The following is a 19,734-nucleotide window of genomic DNA, read 5'->3' on the forward strand; positions in this document are numbered from 1 at the left end:
AGTGAGGGGGCTGCCAAAACATTGTAGAAGGGATAAAGCAGCAGAGACTATCTGAAGCTCTGCCTAATGACTGATGTTTTGGTGGCTGGCTGCCAGGGCAAGAATACTGTCAAGGGTTTTAATAAGTGGGTAGGATGCTAAAAAGCTTCTTTCTTTAGAAGAGGGGAGGGAGGACGTTAACTGTACTGAACCTCTTTGTTATCTTGAATTCTGGAAAAGCGGGGATGCTGTTTACAGTTTTCTAAAGGGAAGGACCAAAAGCAGTGAGGAGTTCTCCTTAGTATACAAAGGGAAGTCAGTGCATAAGCTTTTACTGACACTGCTAGAATGAATGTTTATCTAAATATAACTTCTGGATCTACTTAAAAAGTTTCAGAAGTATGCTTTGAGAGTAACAGATTCTAACCCCTCATATTGCTTCACTCCTAAGGGTTAAATCTGTTGCAAATTGAAATTTCTTATGTCTAGTCATGTTATGAAAAACATTCAAAAATAGAAAGCATCTTTTCAGGATCCCTTAACTGTCTGGTAATTTGATCCAACCTGTCTTCCTTTTTCCTTCAAATTTTCCAGAATAATTTCACTTTTGGTCTGAGATGAAAACCCGAAAGGATCAGTAAAAGTAATAATGATAATGAAAATCTTGGAAGCTATGAAGAGGTGAGAACACCAGCTGGGAGTGAAATGCCCCCTGTGGCCATGGGAGGCCACAGCTTGTATTTTTGTGTCTCAGATCTGTTCCACTGTTTAGCAGTGACTAATAGTCTACTTTTCCTTCCTTTAGAACTTTTTTCTTTTTAACTGTAATTTGGTCTTTCAAAAATGTTGCTCTTTCTTCCTTTCCAGGCTTATTCTCGTACTTAATGTTGACATACACCTGTAAACAGAACAAGTGCCCGAGAAATACTTTTTCTCCCAAGTGAGGTGACAGAGTGTTCCCAGCGCTCTGTAACCAGAGCAAAAAATGATATTTAGTGAGAAGGAGATATTTTTGTCCTACAAAAATGGTTGTGTTTTTCTAAATCTTGCTTTTCTGTTTGGGGGCAAAATGAAGCTTTCAAAGTTCGTCATGAAAAAGGAAGGCAGGCAAACAACTGATTCTCTCACAGCTGTCTGGTGGCTGGGATGTTCATGCTGGGTGTGGGGGTTCCAGGTTGGAGTCACAGCTGTGTCATTCCCTCACATTCCACATGTTACTGCCGGTTCCAGCGTGGATCAGTCTCTCTTCCTGGAGCTGCTCTGCTTTCTCTGGTCACTGGGAAAGGTGCTTGAACCTGGTGAATGCCTTATTCACCAGATACCACTTTAGGTGAGTCAATGCTAGACTATTTCTGCTAAGCAGAATAGCTCTGCCGTAGCTGCCTGTTTCTTCCTACCTACTTCCACAATTATTAGGACTTTGCATGCAGTTTAAGCTGACCTAGCTGCTCAATTCCACTTTTCAGATTTCTACCTCCACTTTTATGCCAGTGCTGACGCTCATCTTATTCTTGGTGGGCAAGTCTGGGCAGTTAAACTGGTGGAAAATGATTCTTTTTTTTTTGGTAGAACTAGCTTTGTGTGTGTCTGGGTTGTCTCACTACAGGGTGAGCTCAATGCGAGTGCCAGCATAGCGGAGGTGGCAGACATGCAGATGGATGGCAGGACCAGGGCAGTGCCACCATGGATTATTTTACACTGCTGTGGAACTGCAGGCTCAGGGAGAAGTTCCCGGTCCAACTAATCTTAACCATCTGGGTAGGAGTTTGGAGGAGGTTTTTTTTTCTCTCTCACTGTATCAACAATGAATTTGATACAGAGCCTAAACAGCTTTCCCCCATATCATCAAAATCAGTAGAATCTCATCATGACAAATCAGTTTTCTGACCAAAACCCCTGTATTTCATCCTATAATTCTCTGTCTAGTTGTAGGGGAGAAGAAAGAATCTGACTACTAGAACAACATACATTAAAGCAACTAGTTAAAAATCCTACCCCAGCACCACACAAACGGTGCTGCGTGCCCTGTGCTCTTGCTGGTGACAGAAGCCATGCAACACCCTGACAGACCAAAGCACAGTTTTGTCTCTGGAATTCTTAGAATCCCCAAGCAGGCAGGCACTAGAAATGATCCTCATGGCCATCATTAGATGGCCATGCTCTGGTGACATGAGCGTAACCGTGGTTCAGCTCCCTGTGGACAAAGGAGAACCGGTCTGAGCTTGCATACATTCACAAAGAAGGGGTTCCTGTGGTTGCAGACTGTTCCCAGCTTCACTGTACTGCTGTTGGAAAAGCTTTTAAATGTTGGCTGACCTGATCCATGGTTGCATTAAAAATGTGATAATTGGTGTGAGTTTATAATTAGTTTATTACAATTATCTCATTTAAGTTATGTTTGGAGGATGAATTTCCAATCTTGGCTTGTATTTTCAGGCACTAGTAATTTTGAAAAATGGTTAATCATTTGAATTAAGATTTCTTATGTGCACCTAAACTCAAAAGTAATCCTTAGAATAAAGCTGTGTGAAGAGCTTGTTTTCAAAAGACATTGAAATGCGTTTTTTTAATATTCTCTTATAGCAGTTTTTAGAAATTAGACCTCCTCATCCAGAAACTAAAAAGAGAAGAGGCAGTCCAGCATATCTTATTCATGAAAAATTCCCCAAATCCTTCTAGTTAGTGGGAGTTTCACACCAAGAAAGGCCACAAGATGAGGTAAGAAGCACTGTTTTAATCTGAGCTAACAAAATTTGTGGAGAAGTGTGAAGTTAGTAATAGATTTGTATAATGTTATACCTAGTCAAGGATATTTTCATACTCCAGGTTCATGCCGTTCAGGTTCTCTCTGTTCACGTGTGATTTTTAGCAGTGCTTTTGACAATGGGTATGTCTGTGCAATTTTTATTCCTGGTTTTTGACTTTTTAGTGGAAGATAAGTGGAACTCCTCATCCCTAATATTTTTAGATCCTAAAGGCCAAGAACACGTCTGTTCTCCTGAACCTCCTTAAGCTTTCATCAAAATACCTTAATTATATCTGTTGGGGCTGGCAGCCTTACTGATAACTAGAAATGTTCAGAACTTCCTATTATCAGATCCTTACCTTTAGGTGCTTCTAACCTTTTGATGCTCATAATCATCAGGGTTACATTTTTACTTACCGACCATCTGCCACAGACAGGTTATTTTTTATATATTAAAAACAATTAGCAATTTCTTATGCTTAGGAAAATATTATTGGATCCCTGTTAAAGGAAAACAGAAAACCTGGCGTTCTATCCTTTGAGAAGCTTTGGTTTCTGTTGAAATACGAGTTGAAATTCAGGGTTTGCCAGTGCTTTGTCTTTGCCACGCTTAGGAAAATCCATTAGAAATTATAGGCCCTTTTCCACTCTCTGCAATACACACAAACTTTAGACTTAGATTTTAGCATCTAAAATCCCTGCCTGAGCTGCTGGCCATGGAGACAACGTGTGCCCTGCTCAGGGCTGAGAGAAACATTTCTGATATTGCAGCTGTAAAAACTGCCTGGTCCAGTTCTAGGCACTGTGAATAAAGGCCGTTTCTGCCGCATCCTCAGTGATCCTTGTGCTGGGTCCAGGCAGCACAATGAGAAAACTACTTGATTGAAAAACAGAGAGAGCAAGACTCAAGCATGGAGAGGGAGGGGTGTACTTCTGGACCAGGAGACTCCTATGAAGAGAGGACTCATCCACAGCTGGGTGCTTCAGGAAATGGTGAGTTGGAAAAGGCTGTAAAATGTAGCACTGGAGCTAGAAGGAGGGGTGGGAGAGTAAGACTGTATGAGGAACCAAAGGGTGAAGAGCCTGGGGAATGGCAGGACACTGAGATGAGCTACAGGAGGGAGGAGAGAGGAATCATGGGTCTGGGAAATTGTGTGGGGAATTACAAGTTGAAGCTGATAGAAAAGGAGTGAAACAAAGAGATTGGTTGAGGACCTGAGGGTCAGGGTATGTCCAGATGAAGCAGATCAGATTGGGAGAGCTGGAGGGCAAAGCCTAGACCTTGCCAGGGAATGAAACCATGACTGAGCTGAAAAACCTGACAAGAAGAGACTGGGTGGAATAGGTGGGCAGACTGGGATTGGGATCTCCATTGGCTGCATGCTGGAAGGATACTTAATTAGAATTGTGTATGTTGGTGGTTATTATTCTGTATGATCCTGTGAAATATGAGATTTTGACAGTAATAGCATTTTAATACCTACAGTAGCTATTTTTACTGAAAATTTATTAGTTTTTAAAATTCTTCTCCCTGCAAATACTGTTGCTCTTAGACTTTTTAAGATTCAGATTGTACAGAAAGAGGAATAGGAAAAACATTATCTATCTGTATCTATCTATCTATCAATCATCTATCTCTAAAAGAGCAAAAAATTGTTGTAGTGTGACAAAGCATAAAGGTTTGGTTAACATGTGTTTGCACCAGCTATTCCTGACTTCACCACTTGCAAATTGAAGCACCATTGTGCAGCATAAAGAAGAGGTGACTGTAAGAAATTTATTTCTAAGTAGAAAGAAACTGCTGGAGTATGGTATAGGACCTTTTGCAATACAGGTTCTAGCCTCTCTAGAGGCTTTCTCCGCTTTTCTAGTTAAATCAGGCCATAAAAGCAGTGCCCTCTGTTGCCCAGGACAAAGAGTGCTGTGCTGAGAGGGATGCTAACCCAAATTCACACAAGCATCCTTCAGAGTGCTATGCTATTTTACATGTGTACTGTTTCTTTCTAATACACGTGATTGCATTAATTCAAACAAGTTAGATTCTCTCTTGCTGCTGACGGTGACTATTTGTATTCACTGTTGTAGTACTTCTATTCTTTGAGCTCAGATCAAATGTAATCAAATGATTTTTAGATGATCCTCGTTTCTCTGAATTGGAGGTTTCTTAGCCAGCCTAAAGAAATAGTTTGCTCTGCACTGGTAGACCAATGACCTTGCAGTGAGCTTTGCAACATGAAATTTCACACCGAGTTTCTCTTCCACTGTATCTAGTGGCCCATAATAAAGACATACCATTTTTGGAATCCGACTCAGTGGGAAATGGTAGGTAAATAATACAGTTATGCTGCTAAAATATCTGTATTGCATTAGAAATTAAGAGAATTCAACATCCTATTTAGCTGGTAAAATAGGGTAGACACTGATTAGTGAATCTCCTTTCTAGGGTTTGAAATGACTAATTTTCTGGTCTCTGTGGGAGCTGCTTTCAGCTGAGGCTGACAGTTGTGGATGGGCACCCTGGATGGATGTTTTTCTGTGATGGCTTTCTATAATCTCAGTCTGCACAACTGCTGCCACTCTGAAGCTGGAAGGACTGGTCACTGTGGGAAAGAGCAGCTTTTGTTGAGTTCAGTTCCTTCTAGGTCTTTGGCTCTGGTTAGTCTGAAAAACAGAAGTTGTGCTAGAAGCTCAGCACTGAAATGTTCACAGCAAGTCAGCTGAGTTGTCAGGAAGCAGCTTGTCATGTGAGGGGTTTGCATCTTTGTACAATGCGGAAGACTAGGAGGGAGCCATGGGATGTTGTGGAGAACTCTAGAGTGCTTAGGGGGAGCTGGGAATCGCACAGGAGAAAGATCATGGGAAAAAAATGATTTAAGAATAGTTAGGCATAAAAATGCTCTTAAGAAGTATCTTATGGAGGGCATATGGCAGATTTTGGAACACCAGCAATAACGTTTGAGGTCATCTTGTTTTCAGACATCAGTGTTCTGAGATCAATGAACTACTCTGCTATTCTCAGAGCTTTGAATGGCACACAGATTCAAGTCACCGGTGGGTTTGAAGGAGCCTATGGTCCCTTTCCTTAATTAGAGTGTTAAAGTCCATATCCCTTCTGAGTACAATGCAGATAATGATTCCTCTTCCTGAGCTGTTTACTACATTCCCCAGATGTGTTTGCTCTCTGTCCTAAATCATGTAGCATGGTCATATATGAAGTGACATCCCTACCTGTGAAGAACCCATTTGTGTCAGACCTGCTGGTCATCTTCATGTAGGGAGAAGGGATTGTGCCTGCCCAGCCCTGGCATTTACATAGTTGCTGTAGGATGCTGCTGAACATGAAGAGATGCAGCACAGATGCCCCGCTTGCTGTCAGGACTGTGGTGATTCACTCCTGAGAACCCCGTGGACCTTCCCAGTGCTGGTCAGAGGTGCCTATACTGTCCTTTCTGTAGAACTGCTAGCTTCTGCTTTCAGAAGAACTCTTAGCTGACAGGTACCAGTTTTATTCTTTTGGGGAAAGATTAAATGCATTTCTTGAGACCAGTGATAATATTTTAGATGCCTTATCTCCACAATGGCCTGTTTTCTCAACAGAAGGGGGAGAATAGTGATTACTGCAAATGATGGCAATATCCTTAGGTTCCTGCAGGCTTTTCACAATGCAGATTTCTACTGGTTCTCTTATAAATTACAGCTGATCTTTTGGAGAAGGGAAGTCCACGGGCTCAGTTTGAGCTGGAACTCTGGTCTCATTCTCTGTCAAATTTCTCTGCTCAGTTTCAAGAGATGATGCCACTCAGCAGCATTGCCTGCTTTTGGCAGACACATGACTTAGAACCTGTACTGACCTGTCAAGCTCTGTGCACAGCAGCATCTTTGATAAAACTGACTCCCAGCACTGGCTCATTGTTTCCAGCTCCAGGGAGAATCAGAATTTTCACGTTTTAGAGCTGCCTAAGTGGCGGTGTCAGGATGTCAGAGGCTGACAGCGATGATTATGCCACAAGGAGAGGAAGACAGATGGGTTTGACATTGCAGCAGACTGTAACTGTCTAGTTTCATACACTCAGTTTAATGCTAAAGGGCAATAAATTTTAGCCAGGCCAATTAATTTATTTAAATCCAACCGGACAGTCTGGCTAAAATTTTTTTACTGGAGTCCTCTCCATAAGGAAAGGTGCCTGGAAAGGCAGTATGCATTACACCAACACAACTAGGCTCAGTAATTAGGACCACATAGTGCAGTATAATGCATGCACCTTTGGAGAGCAAGTGTTTAGCACTTTCAGCTTGATCTTCTACAGTACAAGTAGAGACTATCTCATAGTTATACACAAAAGAGATGAGGAGCTGGAAAGGAAGTTTCAGAGAATACCTCACTTGTATATTAGAAAATGTAAGGCTAGGTAGCTGCTCCCCTCTCTGCCTGGCTGCAGTGGCAATAGAGCAGGGGTGAGGGTAAATTAATGGGATGTATGTAAACTTATTGGCTGTGGGATCAGGACTTTTTGCTGGACCCAGGTCATTGAGGGATTTAAGCCAAAAAGGGCTACCTCACTGAAAGCGTCTGTTGCCCATCAGTTCTTCAAGGTAAACAGCAAAGTCAGAATACTTTAGAAAGCATCTTTGTAGCTACTTCTTCAGCTATAAAATCCTGTTTTCCATGTGGGATTGTATAAAAGGCTTCAGGAGAGCCCTCTGGGAAGGCCGAGAATGCGATCACCCTTATGTTGGGATGTTCCATAGGGAAATGCCCACAGGCTCTCCTTATTCTCTCAACCAGTCTGCCTGCTTTGCTTACACCACTGCATGATCCTACATCACATTCCCCTTTTTTCCATCTTCCCCACTGTCTTCTTGTTCCCCCTTTTTCCTTCACTGTCTTCTCCAAACTCATACTGATAAGACCCTTTTTACCATGATGCTAGTACTATATGGTATATATCATTAAGACTGAAACCAGCACTACGAATCAAGGTGAGAAGGCATGGATCAGAGCTATAGCTTAGTCCAGCTGTCCTTCCCAAAACAAGCATTCTTGCTCTGACACCACTCTGACTATATTTTTCCACGGAGGCATGCTGAATACCCTTCGTGTGCATTTCCTTACCTTTGGATCCATAGTTCATCTAACGTCTTATCAGAGTTTACTGGAGATGGTGATCCTTTATGAGATAAAACGTTCAGAGGCTCTTTGATGGGCTCGTTGTTTTTGAGTGAACCTGTGATATAAGAGGAAGCCAAGAGGGTGTTAAAACAGTTGTTTTCTTAAGGGTCATCTTTACTTTTACTGTAGGTAGTGGTTTGCATACACCAAAGGCAACAGGAAGATCACAGACACAAAAATGGCTACATTTTAGCTTGAACTTTCCAACAAGATTGAAGTGTCATAAGCTTACATAGTGCAAGATTGCACAGCCTTTGTCACAGCTGCAAATGCAATTGAGAAAAGGTGAAGGTAGATACACAAAATCAGTTCTTATGTATGCGAGTAGCAGTGTTACCACTTAAAACTGGGTTCCAACATTAGTGATTTTCAGTGCAATTCTTTAAGCAGAAAAGGTTTAGCTGTGTGTACCTATGCATGCCAATATTTGTTTTCCCAAGTCAGGGCTTCATTACTGCTCTGCTTTCAGGCACATAGTGGATGTTCAGTTTACTGGCTAAATCAAGGCTAGATTTGGGTGAGACAGGAGCTTTACTTTTAATTGTTTCTCCAATTTCCCTCAGATGAACCTCTGATCCTTTCACAGGGAGCCAAAGTTGTATGAAGTCCATGCCTTACTACTGCAGTACTTGTCAGGAGGGGATGCATCTCACTTTTCAAATGAAACCTCCTGTTGTTTGAGGCTTGTTGATAAATGGCCTTGTTGTTTTTTATTAGAAATATTTTGGTCTAAGTCATAATTCTGTTTGCATTTCAAACTGGTGACAGCACAGGCAGGTCAATGGTCTGACTGAAGCTGGTTTCTGATGCACCCTTTGAATCAATGCTATGGATTTTCAGAGGGAAGGGTGAAATCCAGACTTTCAAACTCCCTAGAACAGTGCCAAGGGCTTATGAAATGCTAGTTTGAGTTATTCTCTTTGCCTTTTGAATAATTTAAACACTTTATCCTTCTGTCAGAGGAGATTGCTTTAAAACACAAACTCTTTTTTGAGTTAAAGCAAAGCATCTATTATGTTTTACAGCTCCTAGGCTTTAAGCCAAGGCTAGGCTGGTGCAAAGGCTGCCTATATACAAGCCTTTCTGATGGATTTACATTCTTTTAAATTATTTTTTGTGCTCTCATTTCTTGAGTCTTTATTTTTCCCGTTTTGTATCCTACTCTGTATTTTCCCCTGTATCTTTCCCTCTCTTCCTTTCTTTTTTCCCTTTCCTCACCCCCAGTCATTCCCTAAGAAAAATGAGAGCAAGTTAACATTTGAGCTCAAGTCAGACTCCTGTAGCTGCTGTTCAAATGGGTTTGAAGTCAAGATAAAAGATCTCACCCATCCCTTGCTTCCATGCACGTCAGCAAATGCTGTCAGAAGTTCCTGCTACAAATGAGGCTGGTGTAGAAGCACCCGCTGTCCAGTTTCAGGGAGAGGGGATGGAATCAGTGGAGCAAAGGGAGAGGGTAGCCAAGAGCTGCTTACACAGTCCTAGCTGAGTTTAAAAGCTGCAGCTCTGAGCTGCACTTTCTACAGTCATACTGAGAAAGAGCTATTGCTCCTAGCCCAGGTCTTGCTGTACAGACTGGAGAAAAGAAGCATTCCCAATGTGTCTTGCTGAATAATTGCAGATATGGAAGAAAAAGCCCTGTTTGGAACAGATCCTGTTTCAGCAGTGGTGACACAGAGAGGGGGGTGTAGGAGAGAAGTGCAGGTCAGCTTCTGTGGATGCTCTAATGAGCTGCTAAGAGAGAAGCCCTTCTTTTAGCTTGTCCTTCCTCAATGACACTGGCTAGACAGGAGGCATGTCCTCCTGTGCTGTTCTCCTGATGCTGTGATGCTGCAGATATATGAAGAAGGTGCATCCTTCTGTGCTGGTCCTGCTGCAGTGGCACCAGCAGGTAACAGGGAAGAGGGCCTCCTCAGCAGCCGCCTGGACGCTGTGATGCTCAGGGAGCAGGAGAGAGAGCAAGTCTCTTCTGTGCTTGCTCTGCAGCAGTGCTGTGCGAAGACAGTGAGAGGACAGCTCTGCTCTGGTCCTGCTGCTGCACTGGCAGGGTGGAGAGCAGTTCTGCTCTGGCATAGGCGATGCTCAGTTTATCCAGAAACCTCATTGCAACAGTAGCAGAATATTAAACAGGAGCCCTTTGCTCTGCTGCTGTCTGCTTGGAAACTTGGAGAAGGGAGGGAACTTTCCTTCTGTCCGTGCCACAGGGTTGAATGGGCCTTTATACTGCTGAAATAGCGTGGCTTCCTTGGCGAGGCAGGCGGGAGACACCTGTTTTCTTGGGGACATTTCCCAGACCTCCTTTATTTTGGGGTGGAGGATGTCTATTCTTTGTTTTTGTAGAAAACTTTGCTTTCAGTGGCTGAAGCGGTGTGCTTTACTACTGCATAACAAAGCAATAGCTTTCAGTGGCTTGCATAGCACTCAGACATCAGGAGTTGTATCATTTTGACTCATGCAGCTAGCCAAAGTTCAGAGTCCAGTGCATTGTTTCTGTTAGATTACAATCTGAAGATAGGATAGGTATCTTTGCTGCAATTCCTTTTATTTACAAGGGGGTTCTCTGAACACCTGGGAGATGAAGCAAAGGGCATTTTCTGTGTTCACAGTTCCAGGTCTCTCTCATTGAACATTTAGATTAAAACCATTTCCAGTTTTTTTCTTGCAGCCATTTCCAGTGCTTCTGAGTGTGTTGTGATAGCTCCTTTCCTGGCTCTCTCTTCAGCTTCTCATATCTTTCTCTTGTTTCTTTCACAGACAGCTGCTCAGACAAGGTGCCAGCTCAGTGAAATCCTGGCCTCGCAGTCATGCTCTGTACTGTTCATACTCAGAGAAAGCCAACTCATTCCATTTCTACTGAAGCCATGGCTGACTGCATGTATGTTCTGGATGGTGTTCCTGTTATTTCAGCCTCCTATTTCAAAGGGATCTTAGGTGTTTCTTACGGCTGTCTTCAATGCAAGGTGACAGCAACTGCATTTTTAGAGAAGTCTTGCTCCCCTCTCATAACAGTCCATTGCAATTTCTACAGGCTTGGTCCCTAAACGTACTGCTCTGTTTTTGCAGTTTCCTCTATATGCCGCTCAGCTTGCCATGCAGTTACTTGTGATCTCACTGCTTTTTAGTATGTCCTTTCTGTATGCTGAAGAAGTTCCTACTTCGTTGACAGCTTCATGTCCTTCCCTGTTTAAATTATTTTTCTCTTAGAGACCGGAGTGGTGGCAGAGCAGAGTCCCACATTTGTTTAGTTTCTCTGCTATGAAGCATGTTTAAACATCCAACCATTTTGCATTTCTAAGCTGAGCAAAGAAGGATGGCACCCCTCTGCCAGCTGTGCCATAGGGCAGGGGTGTTCTGTAACATGCTGACCACTGAGCCACTTTCTACCTTCCTTTCCCCTTTTCTAATCTCATTGACTCCTATAGTTCCTAATCTCACTGGAAAAGGAAGCATAATGCTGTTTGGGTCAGTACTCACCTGTAGCATGCCCCATGTGCATTGCCTCTCTCGAAGTCTTTCTTTTGTCTCTGCTTGGCAGCCTCATGGACCTGGAATTTCTTTGAATGGCAATGTAATGTGTGTGCAAGTCCCTCTCGTGGGTCACTGGGTTAGCACCTTCTGACTCTTCCTCACCTTCAGAGACTGAACCTGACTCTCTCAGTACCTGACGAGAAAGGCCCTGCCGGAGCCAACCAGCAGAAAGTCTTCGAGCGGCTTCTCTTCCATGCCCATCCATGGTTTCCAGATCTTGTCTCTATGGCAACTGAGACGATGGATCAGCAGCAGAGCAGCAGAAGACAGCTAGCCTCCACAACTCCATCAGCTTTATTTGAATTAGAACTGGAGACGGATAAACAAAACACAACAAAACAAGAAAAGGGAGGACAAAGTTCTGGTTAGTTCAGAGGCTGTAGTGCCTCATCTGTTTAGGATAATGGGGACTTTCCAGGAATTTTTGTATGAGATCATCATCTTACAAGCCTTATTCTAATGTCCTGAATGTTGCTTTGACGCGCTCACAGTTGTCCTGCTATGACACATTGTAGTGCTACAGATGTTACTGGAAAAATGTCGTATTATTTGCTCAGTTGATGACCACTCCCTTTTGTCACTTGTGAGCAGTACATTAGGAGTTGATTTAGAGTGGATACAGGTAATGGCCATGTCCTTTTTGAGGGTGAAAATGTTACGGAATAGGAAGTAAAAGCTGAAGAGAAAGCACTGTTAATCTGTCTATTATCTGTGTACTTCTCCCTGTAACAGAAGAATTAATGCCTTTTATGGGGCTGGGTGTCTTCTAACACTTATTAACAACACTCCTGTGGTGCAGATAAGTGAAAAAAAACCCATAACTGTTGAGAAGTGAAGGTAGAAGAGACAAGCACAAAGACTTTCTTTTGTTTCCCAGAGTTGCCCTCAAGTGCCAATGCACCCCCCCAGTGACACAGGGACTTCAGCACAGGGGTCCTGCTGCTCTGCGTGTCAGTACATGGATTATGCCAGTACTCCCAAGCATTTTTAGGAAGTAAATCACTACAACAGCAAAACAGCAGATGATCCTTCAGCCTTTGCAAGGCTGGGTAAAATGTGAACTGACTACTTAAGCATTCGCTCCTGGCTTTGTCTTGTTGAATTCTTACAGCTGTCAAAGCCTTTCTAAGTACACAATGTGATTTTGTGACTGATGCGGCTATCATGAATAGTAGAAAGAGATGCTGTATAGGAAATGTAAATATAAAATTGACAGTTTGCTGAGAGAAGGGCACATATTAGTGCTATGGATTAGTCATTAGATGCTGTTTTGAGAAGTTATATGTACCACTGGTTTGTTACATTTCAGTATAACCAGTATACAAGATACTCTAGAAGGCAAGTGTCTCATTTTTTGTTCAGGGTCTTCTGCAATTTCTATGAACACATTTTTGTTGCTTGCCCTCAGGGTCACTCCAGCTGACCCTGGGACATCAGGGACATTTGGGACATCATCTGTGTATCCTCTGCTTTCCAGAATTTTTGACGGCCCTATGTTTTATCCTTATAAAGGGAGGGTCACTACCTGAAATCATGCACTGGGCCTGAGTTGTTCTGCTTCCTGGCTCTACAGATGATAAAGTCTGCTTTCTCCTTTCATAACCTGAACCACAGCATGCAGCTCATAGCTGCTAAATTTGGATCCTGACTTCAATTCTGCCAAGACTTTTGGACTGTTTGGAACTGGTGGTTGCTCTGGGACTGTTTCCAGTGTTACTGGAGGTGTATGAAGGACCCATTTGTTGGTTGTGGTGTTAAGTTTGGTTTGTAAATTACTCTGAGGTATAGAGATTCACTAATCTTGTTTCTGTTTCTGTGGCTCAGTGGAACAGCGAAATGAAAACAGCTGCTGTTGGAGACAGCTTGAAAAGAAAGAAGGGGCTATTTCTTTTCCTGTGCTTTTCTTACTGTACCACGACTAAATCCCCAAAGGCTTGATCCTTGCAACTGTGATGGAAGCATTTCTGTTGACTGGACCACAATTAATATTACACCTATAATCCTTCCTAACCCTAAACTCTAACGGTCACTTATTTTATATTTATTCTCTTCTATAAACTGTTTTATGCCTTGCTGCTTGAGGAGATGAACCTGTAAAAATCTCCTCTGTATCAAAGTTCCTATGTGCTTTGAGTGGCCACCCCTTGTCCATGTTACTCAGTCTGGGGCAGAGACCTGTCTCTCTTTTGTGGCCTTTGCAATGCCAACATAATTTGCAATGCTTAGCAAATTGCTGCTGGTGTTTTCTGGAAAGATGAGTTAAAGTTTTCACAGGAGCTGCTCACCAGTCAGGAGTAATTTCAAAACCATGTAAATCTCCAAAGGAATCATTAGGCAAATAGATGCGCACATGTGTGTGTGGGAGTGCATGCATGCATGGATAAAACTGTTTTCCCCTTTCATTTACCTGGTGAATATGAAAGTATGTGGATGTCATTGTTGGGCTTTTGCAAAGATACTTGGTAGAGAAGGAGCCTGCATGGCTAAGGGAAACTCACTCAGCTGGGTTGCCCAAAGACATAACTATAACCATTTGTTAGTAGCCCTGTGAAACCACTGTAGTTATCTTTGCCAGATACTCTTTTTTTGGTCCGTCAAAGGAATGAAAGGTGTCCATCCTGAACAGTTAGTTTGCTGTCAGGCTACCAAACAGTCCCTAGCAAACAAGATGTTTGACCAGAAGTGAATATAGCAGTGCATGAGAGAAAGAAAGACTTCCATGTTTTCCAGGAGAGGCAGGGGTGAGGGGGCACTTGTTTATTATGGTGGCTATAAAAAATATTTTTTTTTTTACTTTTTTCAGTGAAGCATTCAAGAACAGAATGTATTTCTGAAGGCAATGCTTCTGATTCCAAAATTGATACTCTAAGAAATTATTGAGAAACCTTTACTGATACGTCAATCGAATAGTCCTGGATTTTGCAGTTGCTTTACGTGTATTAAAAACTAGGGATAAGTTTAAAGGATACATTCAAATTTAGTATTATGTTATTCTGGTAGCAGTCAAGCTATTCAGTGACAGAGAATGAATGATTCAAGCAGGTGTGGACCATAACTATCCCTGTCTGAGTATTTGTAGTGAATTTTTGAAGAAGGTATTCACCTTTTATAGTCACAGGTAGGTGAGTGCATCCTCTTGCATCAGGAGTAACCCATCCCAAGTATATTCACATGTCATCCTGAGATCACACATCTTGCTGCAGTGTCACCACCTACTTGAATGTGCTTTGCAGGCTAACATATTTCCCCGTAGTTCAAGAAGACCAAAGTAGTAGTCTGTGGGGAAGGAGAGAAAGATGACAACAGTAAAACCAGCAAATGATGCACGTACAGCAACACTAGAGATATGCATTTTGACTCACACATAATTCAGCCTCCAGGAATTTGACTGTATAGAAATTTTACTTGCCAATATGAAAAAATGGCATTTACCAGCAAATGCCATGAATCTGTACAAGAGGAGTTGAACTTGGGGTTGTTAGGTAAAATGCTAATGAATATTGTAAAAGGGACTGAGGTTCCTAGAGCAGTGTGGACCAGGACACGTGGATATGTGTGGGAAACAGGCACCACTGCTGCTTCTGGGAGGGTGGGACTGGATGTGTTTGCAAGGCATGGTCTGGCTGTGGATGCCAACACCTAACTGCTGGTCCCTACTGTACAAAGAGAGTGGGATGACAGGGATTCAAAGGGTATCAGGGGTATCTAAAGAGCAACTGCTTTTAATCAGTTAGATCTAATCAAAGATAAGAATGTTTTCAGTAGCAGAAGCTGCAGCCTGAAAGCTGAGATTGCAGCTGCATAGACCTGCAAGTATTTCAAATGGGTTTAGTCTGGGCAGAGTTTGATCCGGGAGTCTGGAGCAGGAGGTATGTTCTAGCACCAGTTGATCATCTCTCCCTTTTTGCTCATCCCACGACATGCCAGGCAGGCGCAGCTGCACAAGCCATGGTAGAAGCAGACTGTGTGGTCTGTCGCTGGTGTCAGCCCCGGTGGGCACTGGTAGCAGAGGGAGCTGCTGGGGGCTGGCAGCCGTGGAAAGTCAGGCTGGCTGCCTCAGCTGTTGCTGAAGCAGGAGGGGTGCAAGCAGTGCCTTAGCTGCTGGGAAGAGCCACCTCCTTTCACCACCGAACCTGCTGCTCCACATGCCCTGACCCCTCTCTCAGCAGCAGTTTTCCAGGTTTCCAGCACAGCAGAGCAGGCAGCTGGATCATGGCCACTTTGCTGCCCCTGGTTAATTTGCGCCCTGAGTAATGAGCTATTTTGTTATGCGTGGTATTGGCCCTGAGCTGATAGCCTCTGTCTCTGGGAGGATTTCTTCCACGCGCTCCCTTCCACCACCATGAGGCAATCATTTGCGTGGGACTTAGCTGGGTCCCTGCACTCAGCCTTCCCTGCAATAGAAGGGGCGCAGTAGCATGAGACTAGTGGCTCTGCTTGCTGGTGGATCCAGTGCTTCATTAACTTCCTAATTCCCCTTTAAAATGGGGAAGGGTATTGTCTGACTGAAAAGTGTTATGTACTGTAGTAAGAAGGTATATACTTAAAGTACACTTAATGCTTTTGAAATGAAAAATGCTCAATTTGCCAATGTTATACAATGCTGTTGCCTAGTCTGGAAGGGTAATGAAGATTGCTTAATTAATATTAGAGACAGGCTGAAATCTCCAGCTGTGCAACTCAGGGATGTTTCAAAGCAGGAAATAATAGGTATGAATACAACTTGACTGTATGGTTGTTCTATATAGGCCATACAGTCACAGAAGATGAATTGCCCTTGTCTGATTGTGTAACATGTCCCTACCACCACCAGGGACAAGATAACAGTATTTATGTGCCTGAGTGGCCACACAAAATATGCAAGGATTGTGTCCCAGCAGAAGGCAGGCAGGTGCTTTCAGCATAGAGGGCAATGAACCCCTACACTGAGTTATTTAGTAGTGTGTTAGTTTTGCCATCACCTTAAATCCATCCATGACTAGATGCCCCTTTAAATTATGTATAGCTCAGTGGAAAATTTTGGGGCTCAATGCAGAAATTACTGTCTTGGCTGTAGGGTTTTTATGCTGTAGAAAGGCAGAAGGTCATATAATCTTTATGTGTTGAAGGTGTTTCAAGTGTAAGCCCTATCATGACTCCTCTGGAAGGTTTTGCACACTGAATGTAGGGATGCACCTTTCATATACATTTCATGAACCAGGTGGAGCTCTTTTAAGTCAATATTTTGTCTTCAAGCCCTCACAGTTAACATGGCTCCTTTAATATTTCTTCTTTAAATACAATCTGAATGTACATGCAAACGCAGATTTTGCTGCATCTTACCAGCTTCTTTCTAAAATGCTTTAATTATTTTGAAAGTCTTGTGCAAACTGATAATAAATTTCTGCCTCCCACCACCATCATTCCCCCATTACATCCCTGCTCGTGTATGAGGCATTGATTTTTTTCCCTCTCTTCCTTGGTTTTAAGTGGAGTGGAATGCCATCTCTAAACTATTTCACTCTGCATCATAATGAGGTGAAACCAGCTCTGTCGGGATGGGGCACAGTCCAAAATCCAGCAGCAGGCCTTACTCATCAGCTGCCGTTCTTGCTCACATGGGTGCCAGTCCCTTAAGGAGTGCCACGCGCGGGTGGGCCCTGCTGAAGGCACTGGGCCTCCACACAGGCTCAGGCCTGCATTTGCATCGGGAGATATTTCTGTCTGAGTCAGGGGAATAGTAACACCCACAGACTCAGCCCTAGGCTCTGGCAGATTTAGCTCTCAGCAGATGTAGCTATGAATTCATTTAGCCTCATCAGTGGTTTAAGCTAATGCACAGACTTAAAGCCAGTGTGAGTGAGGCACTGTCATGTGTCCTGTTGAGCCACCCCTGCTACAGGGGTATTAACTTCCAGCAGAAGGATGCACAGGCAGCTGGGCATGGTAACACCCTAACCTAAAACCCTCAGGGCACTGTGGTGCCTGACTATATGTATATTTATGTTTTCATTGTTACTGGTTGGGATAACCCTCCTTGGAAGTGTTAACAATCCTGACCCTTTCTTTTAGGTGGTGGCAAGAGACAGTTTAGCATATGTCGCTGTCCAAAGCAAGGTACAGGACATTTCACAAAGGAATTTGAACTATTTAGGTGCAAGGCCAAGTTATTATTTGATTAAGGCACAGCAATGGAGAAAAACAGGAGGAGCATGAGAACAGACTGACCAGAAAGTGAGACACAGACCACAGAGGTTCAGAGCAGAAGCCAGAGAAAAGTAGACAATACGTTTGGGGATGTTGGCTGAAAGCATATCAAATTGTTTGACCTCACATGTTTCCAGAAAACAAACATTTTGTACTTATTTTGTAAACAAGATTGAATTCTATCACCAGTCCTAATAGAACCACTCCAATTTCGAGATAGTCTTTCAGGTGAGAAAGGTAACAGGATGGTTTTACTGCCGTGATTTAGTGATGGTACCTTATTTATAGCAAGAAAAACCAAGAGAGAATTACACAGTTCATTACATGCTTGTGACAATAAAACCTTTATGTCTTGCACCTATGTTACAGAGAACCTGTTTTAGGAACACTTCAGAGACTAAAAATAAATACATTGGATTAATTTAATATAGCCTCCAAAGCCATGTTCTTTAGACACTGTGAGACCAAGTGAATGGGGCTTGGAGAGAGAAACCAGTACATTTGAAATGGCTAAAAATTACTCAAATGGCCTTGCTAGATCTAAACATGTTTCCAGAATTAAGTCTGGCATTGTGGGACCTTTTACGGGCAGAGGTAAGCATACATGTGTAAACATAGACATAAAATGAGTGTGTCCTATAAATGGTTACTTACACTTAACAGAAGAGGATACATGCCTTCACACCATTCTCTCTGCATGAAACATGGAGTATTTATAGCAGCTACTTTGTGTTAATTAACTCATCTATATCAATTTATACTTAATTAATAACACTGAATAACTGCATATTTTTCTGCTGCCAGCACAATTTATCTTTTTGACTGTTTACTGATTCTTTACGATTCAAAAATAATTATTAAAAGGTGTGCTTTCTCGTATGCCACTAATAATTGTCATCTCCGCTCAATCCATGTATCTTAGAGTGGTCCAGCCCTCCAATCCCATTGCATTCCATGCTTCATTCCCTGGGTCTCATGTAGTAGACATAACTGTGGGCTATAGCTAAAATGTTAAAGAATTCCCCCTCTGAAGCTGCTCTACATGTGTGTATATGTACACAGATATATGCATATCTAAACACACACGTGCTTTCCGGGTGTGTAGGGGGAATCAATCTAATTTTTAAAGCCTACAGAAGAGTAGAAGTGGAAATCTGCAAGCCCTCTGGTTTTCATTATAAGCTCTTGAAACTAATTAAACAAAAACCTGACCTTTTTTTTATTCCCTTCCTTAAACTAGTGCACATGCAATGGTGAAAGTACATTCTTGCTTGAAGATTTTGAGAGTCCTGAGAAGTAAAATGTCTAAAACTCATCCTTTTCCTCTGACATCACTGACACATCTCTCTATACTGACAAGAACTCCTGCATGTAGAGGAACCCCCTTTCCTTCTTCCTGCTGGTTATGATATGTCGTTGCCCCTGATGCCGTCACATTCCTTATTTCTGCTTAGAAGATGCTAGTGAAATTGTTGCTAAGTAGCTGTGGTCTAAAACTCATGAGGTTTTCCAGGCTTATCCATGGAAGGTAAGTGAATAATTAAAAAACAAGTCACTGCATCTCCTAGGCTGGGGGAAGTACATGGCTGTCAACTCAGGGCTAGTTGCAAATCACAGGACATAGCTTCAAAGCATAAGATACCAGTGTACTACGCAAGTATACAAGGCGGCCCTCAGCGGTCTGCCTGGCAACCTCTCCTGTTCTACAGGGTTGCATATGCGAGTTGTGAGTCCTTGGTCCTTTTTGCTTGTTCTCTTCTGTTTGGAACATGTGAAGCTTTCTAGCCATGGAAAGAATATGCAACATAAAGCTTACACTTAAAATAAAGGACTCGGGTATAGAAAGTTTAGTCTGTGATGAAATGGTTTATTCAAGAACACAGTATGAGAAATAATGTCCTGGGCATAATGCCTTGCTGAAAGCAGAGAGGTTTAGTAATGCCAGGATACTTAGAAGAGGACGTTAGCCGATGTCTTGGTTGAAGCTTTTCAAGACAGACTCAGGCCCAGTGTCCCTAGGGCAGGCAATACCTGTGCTGGTCTTGGGGAAAAATATAATGATATCCACTTCTATTTCTAGATTTGCTGGTTGTGTATGAGACACTTGTTATGGAAGAAATGAGCATGG

The 19,734-nt window shown here is 42.7% G+C and overlaps 2 protein-coding genes across 3 annotated transcripts in view; one reads left to right on the forward strand and one right to left on the reverse strand.

Annotated features, from left to right (window-relative positions):
• Window positions 1-19,734, reverse strand: part of NGEF (neuronal guanine nucleotide exchange factor) — a 50,357-nt gene that overhangs the window by 27,604 nt on the left and 3,019 nt on the right. Inside the window, exons 2-3 of one of the 2 annotated variants that reach the window (XM_069791892.1) lie at window positions 14,637-14,696; window positions 7,839-7,950 (exon numbers count right to left, since the gene is read on the reverse strand). In XM_069791892.1, coding sequence (XP_069647993.1) covers window positions 7,839-7,950; window positions 14,637-14,696 — 172 coding nt within the window. Of the gene's footprint in view, window positions 1-7,838; window positions 7,951-9,220; window positions 9,866-14,636; window positions 14,697-19,734 lie in introns of those variants that run through there. The other variant, XM_069791894.1, reaches the window with a different exon arrangement.
• Window positions 1,638-19,734, forward strand: part of NEU2 (neuraminidase 2) — a 34,740-nt gene continuing 16,643 nt past the window's right edge. Inside the window, 6 exon segments of the mRNA XM_069791899.1 lie at window positions 1,638-1,661; window positions 1,663-1,737; window positions 2,563-2,649; window positions 2,651-2,697; window positions 3,562-3,642; window positions 3,644-3,718. Coding sequence (XP_069648000.1) covers window positions 1,638-1,661; window positions 1,663-1,737; window positions 2,563-2,649; window positions 2,651-2,697; window positions 3,562-3,642; window positions 3,644-3,718 — 389 coding nt within the window.

The sequence above is a fragment of the Haliaeetus albicilla genome, chromosome 9, assembly GCF_947461875.1.
Source record: "Haliaeetus albicilla chromosome 9, bHalAlb1.1, whole genome shotgun sequence".
Classification (NCBI taxonomy): Eukaryota; Metazoa; Chordata; class Aves; order Accipitriformes; family Accipitridae; genus Haliaeetus; species Haliaeetus albicilla.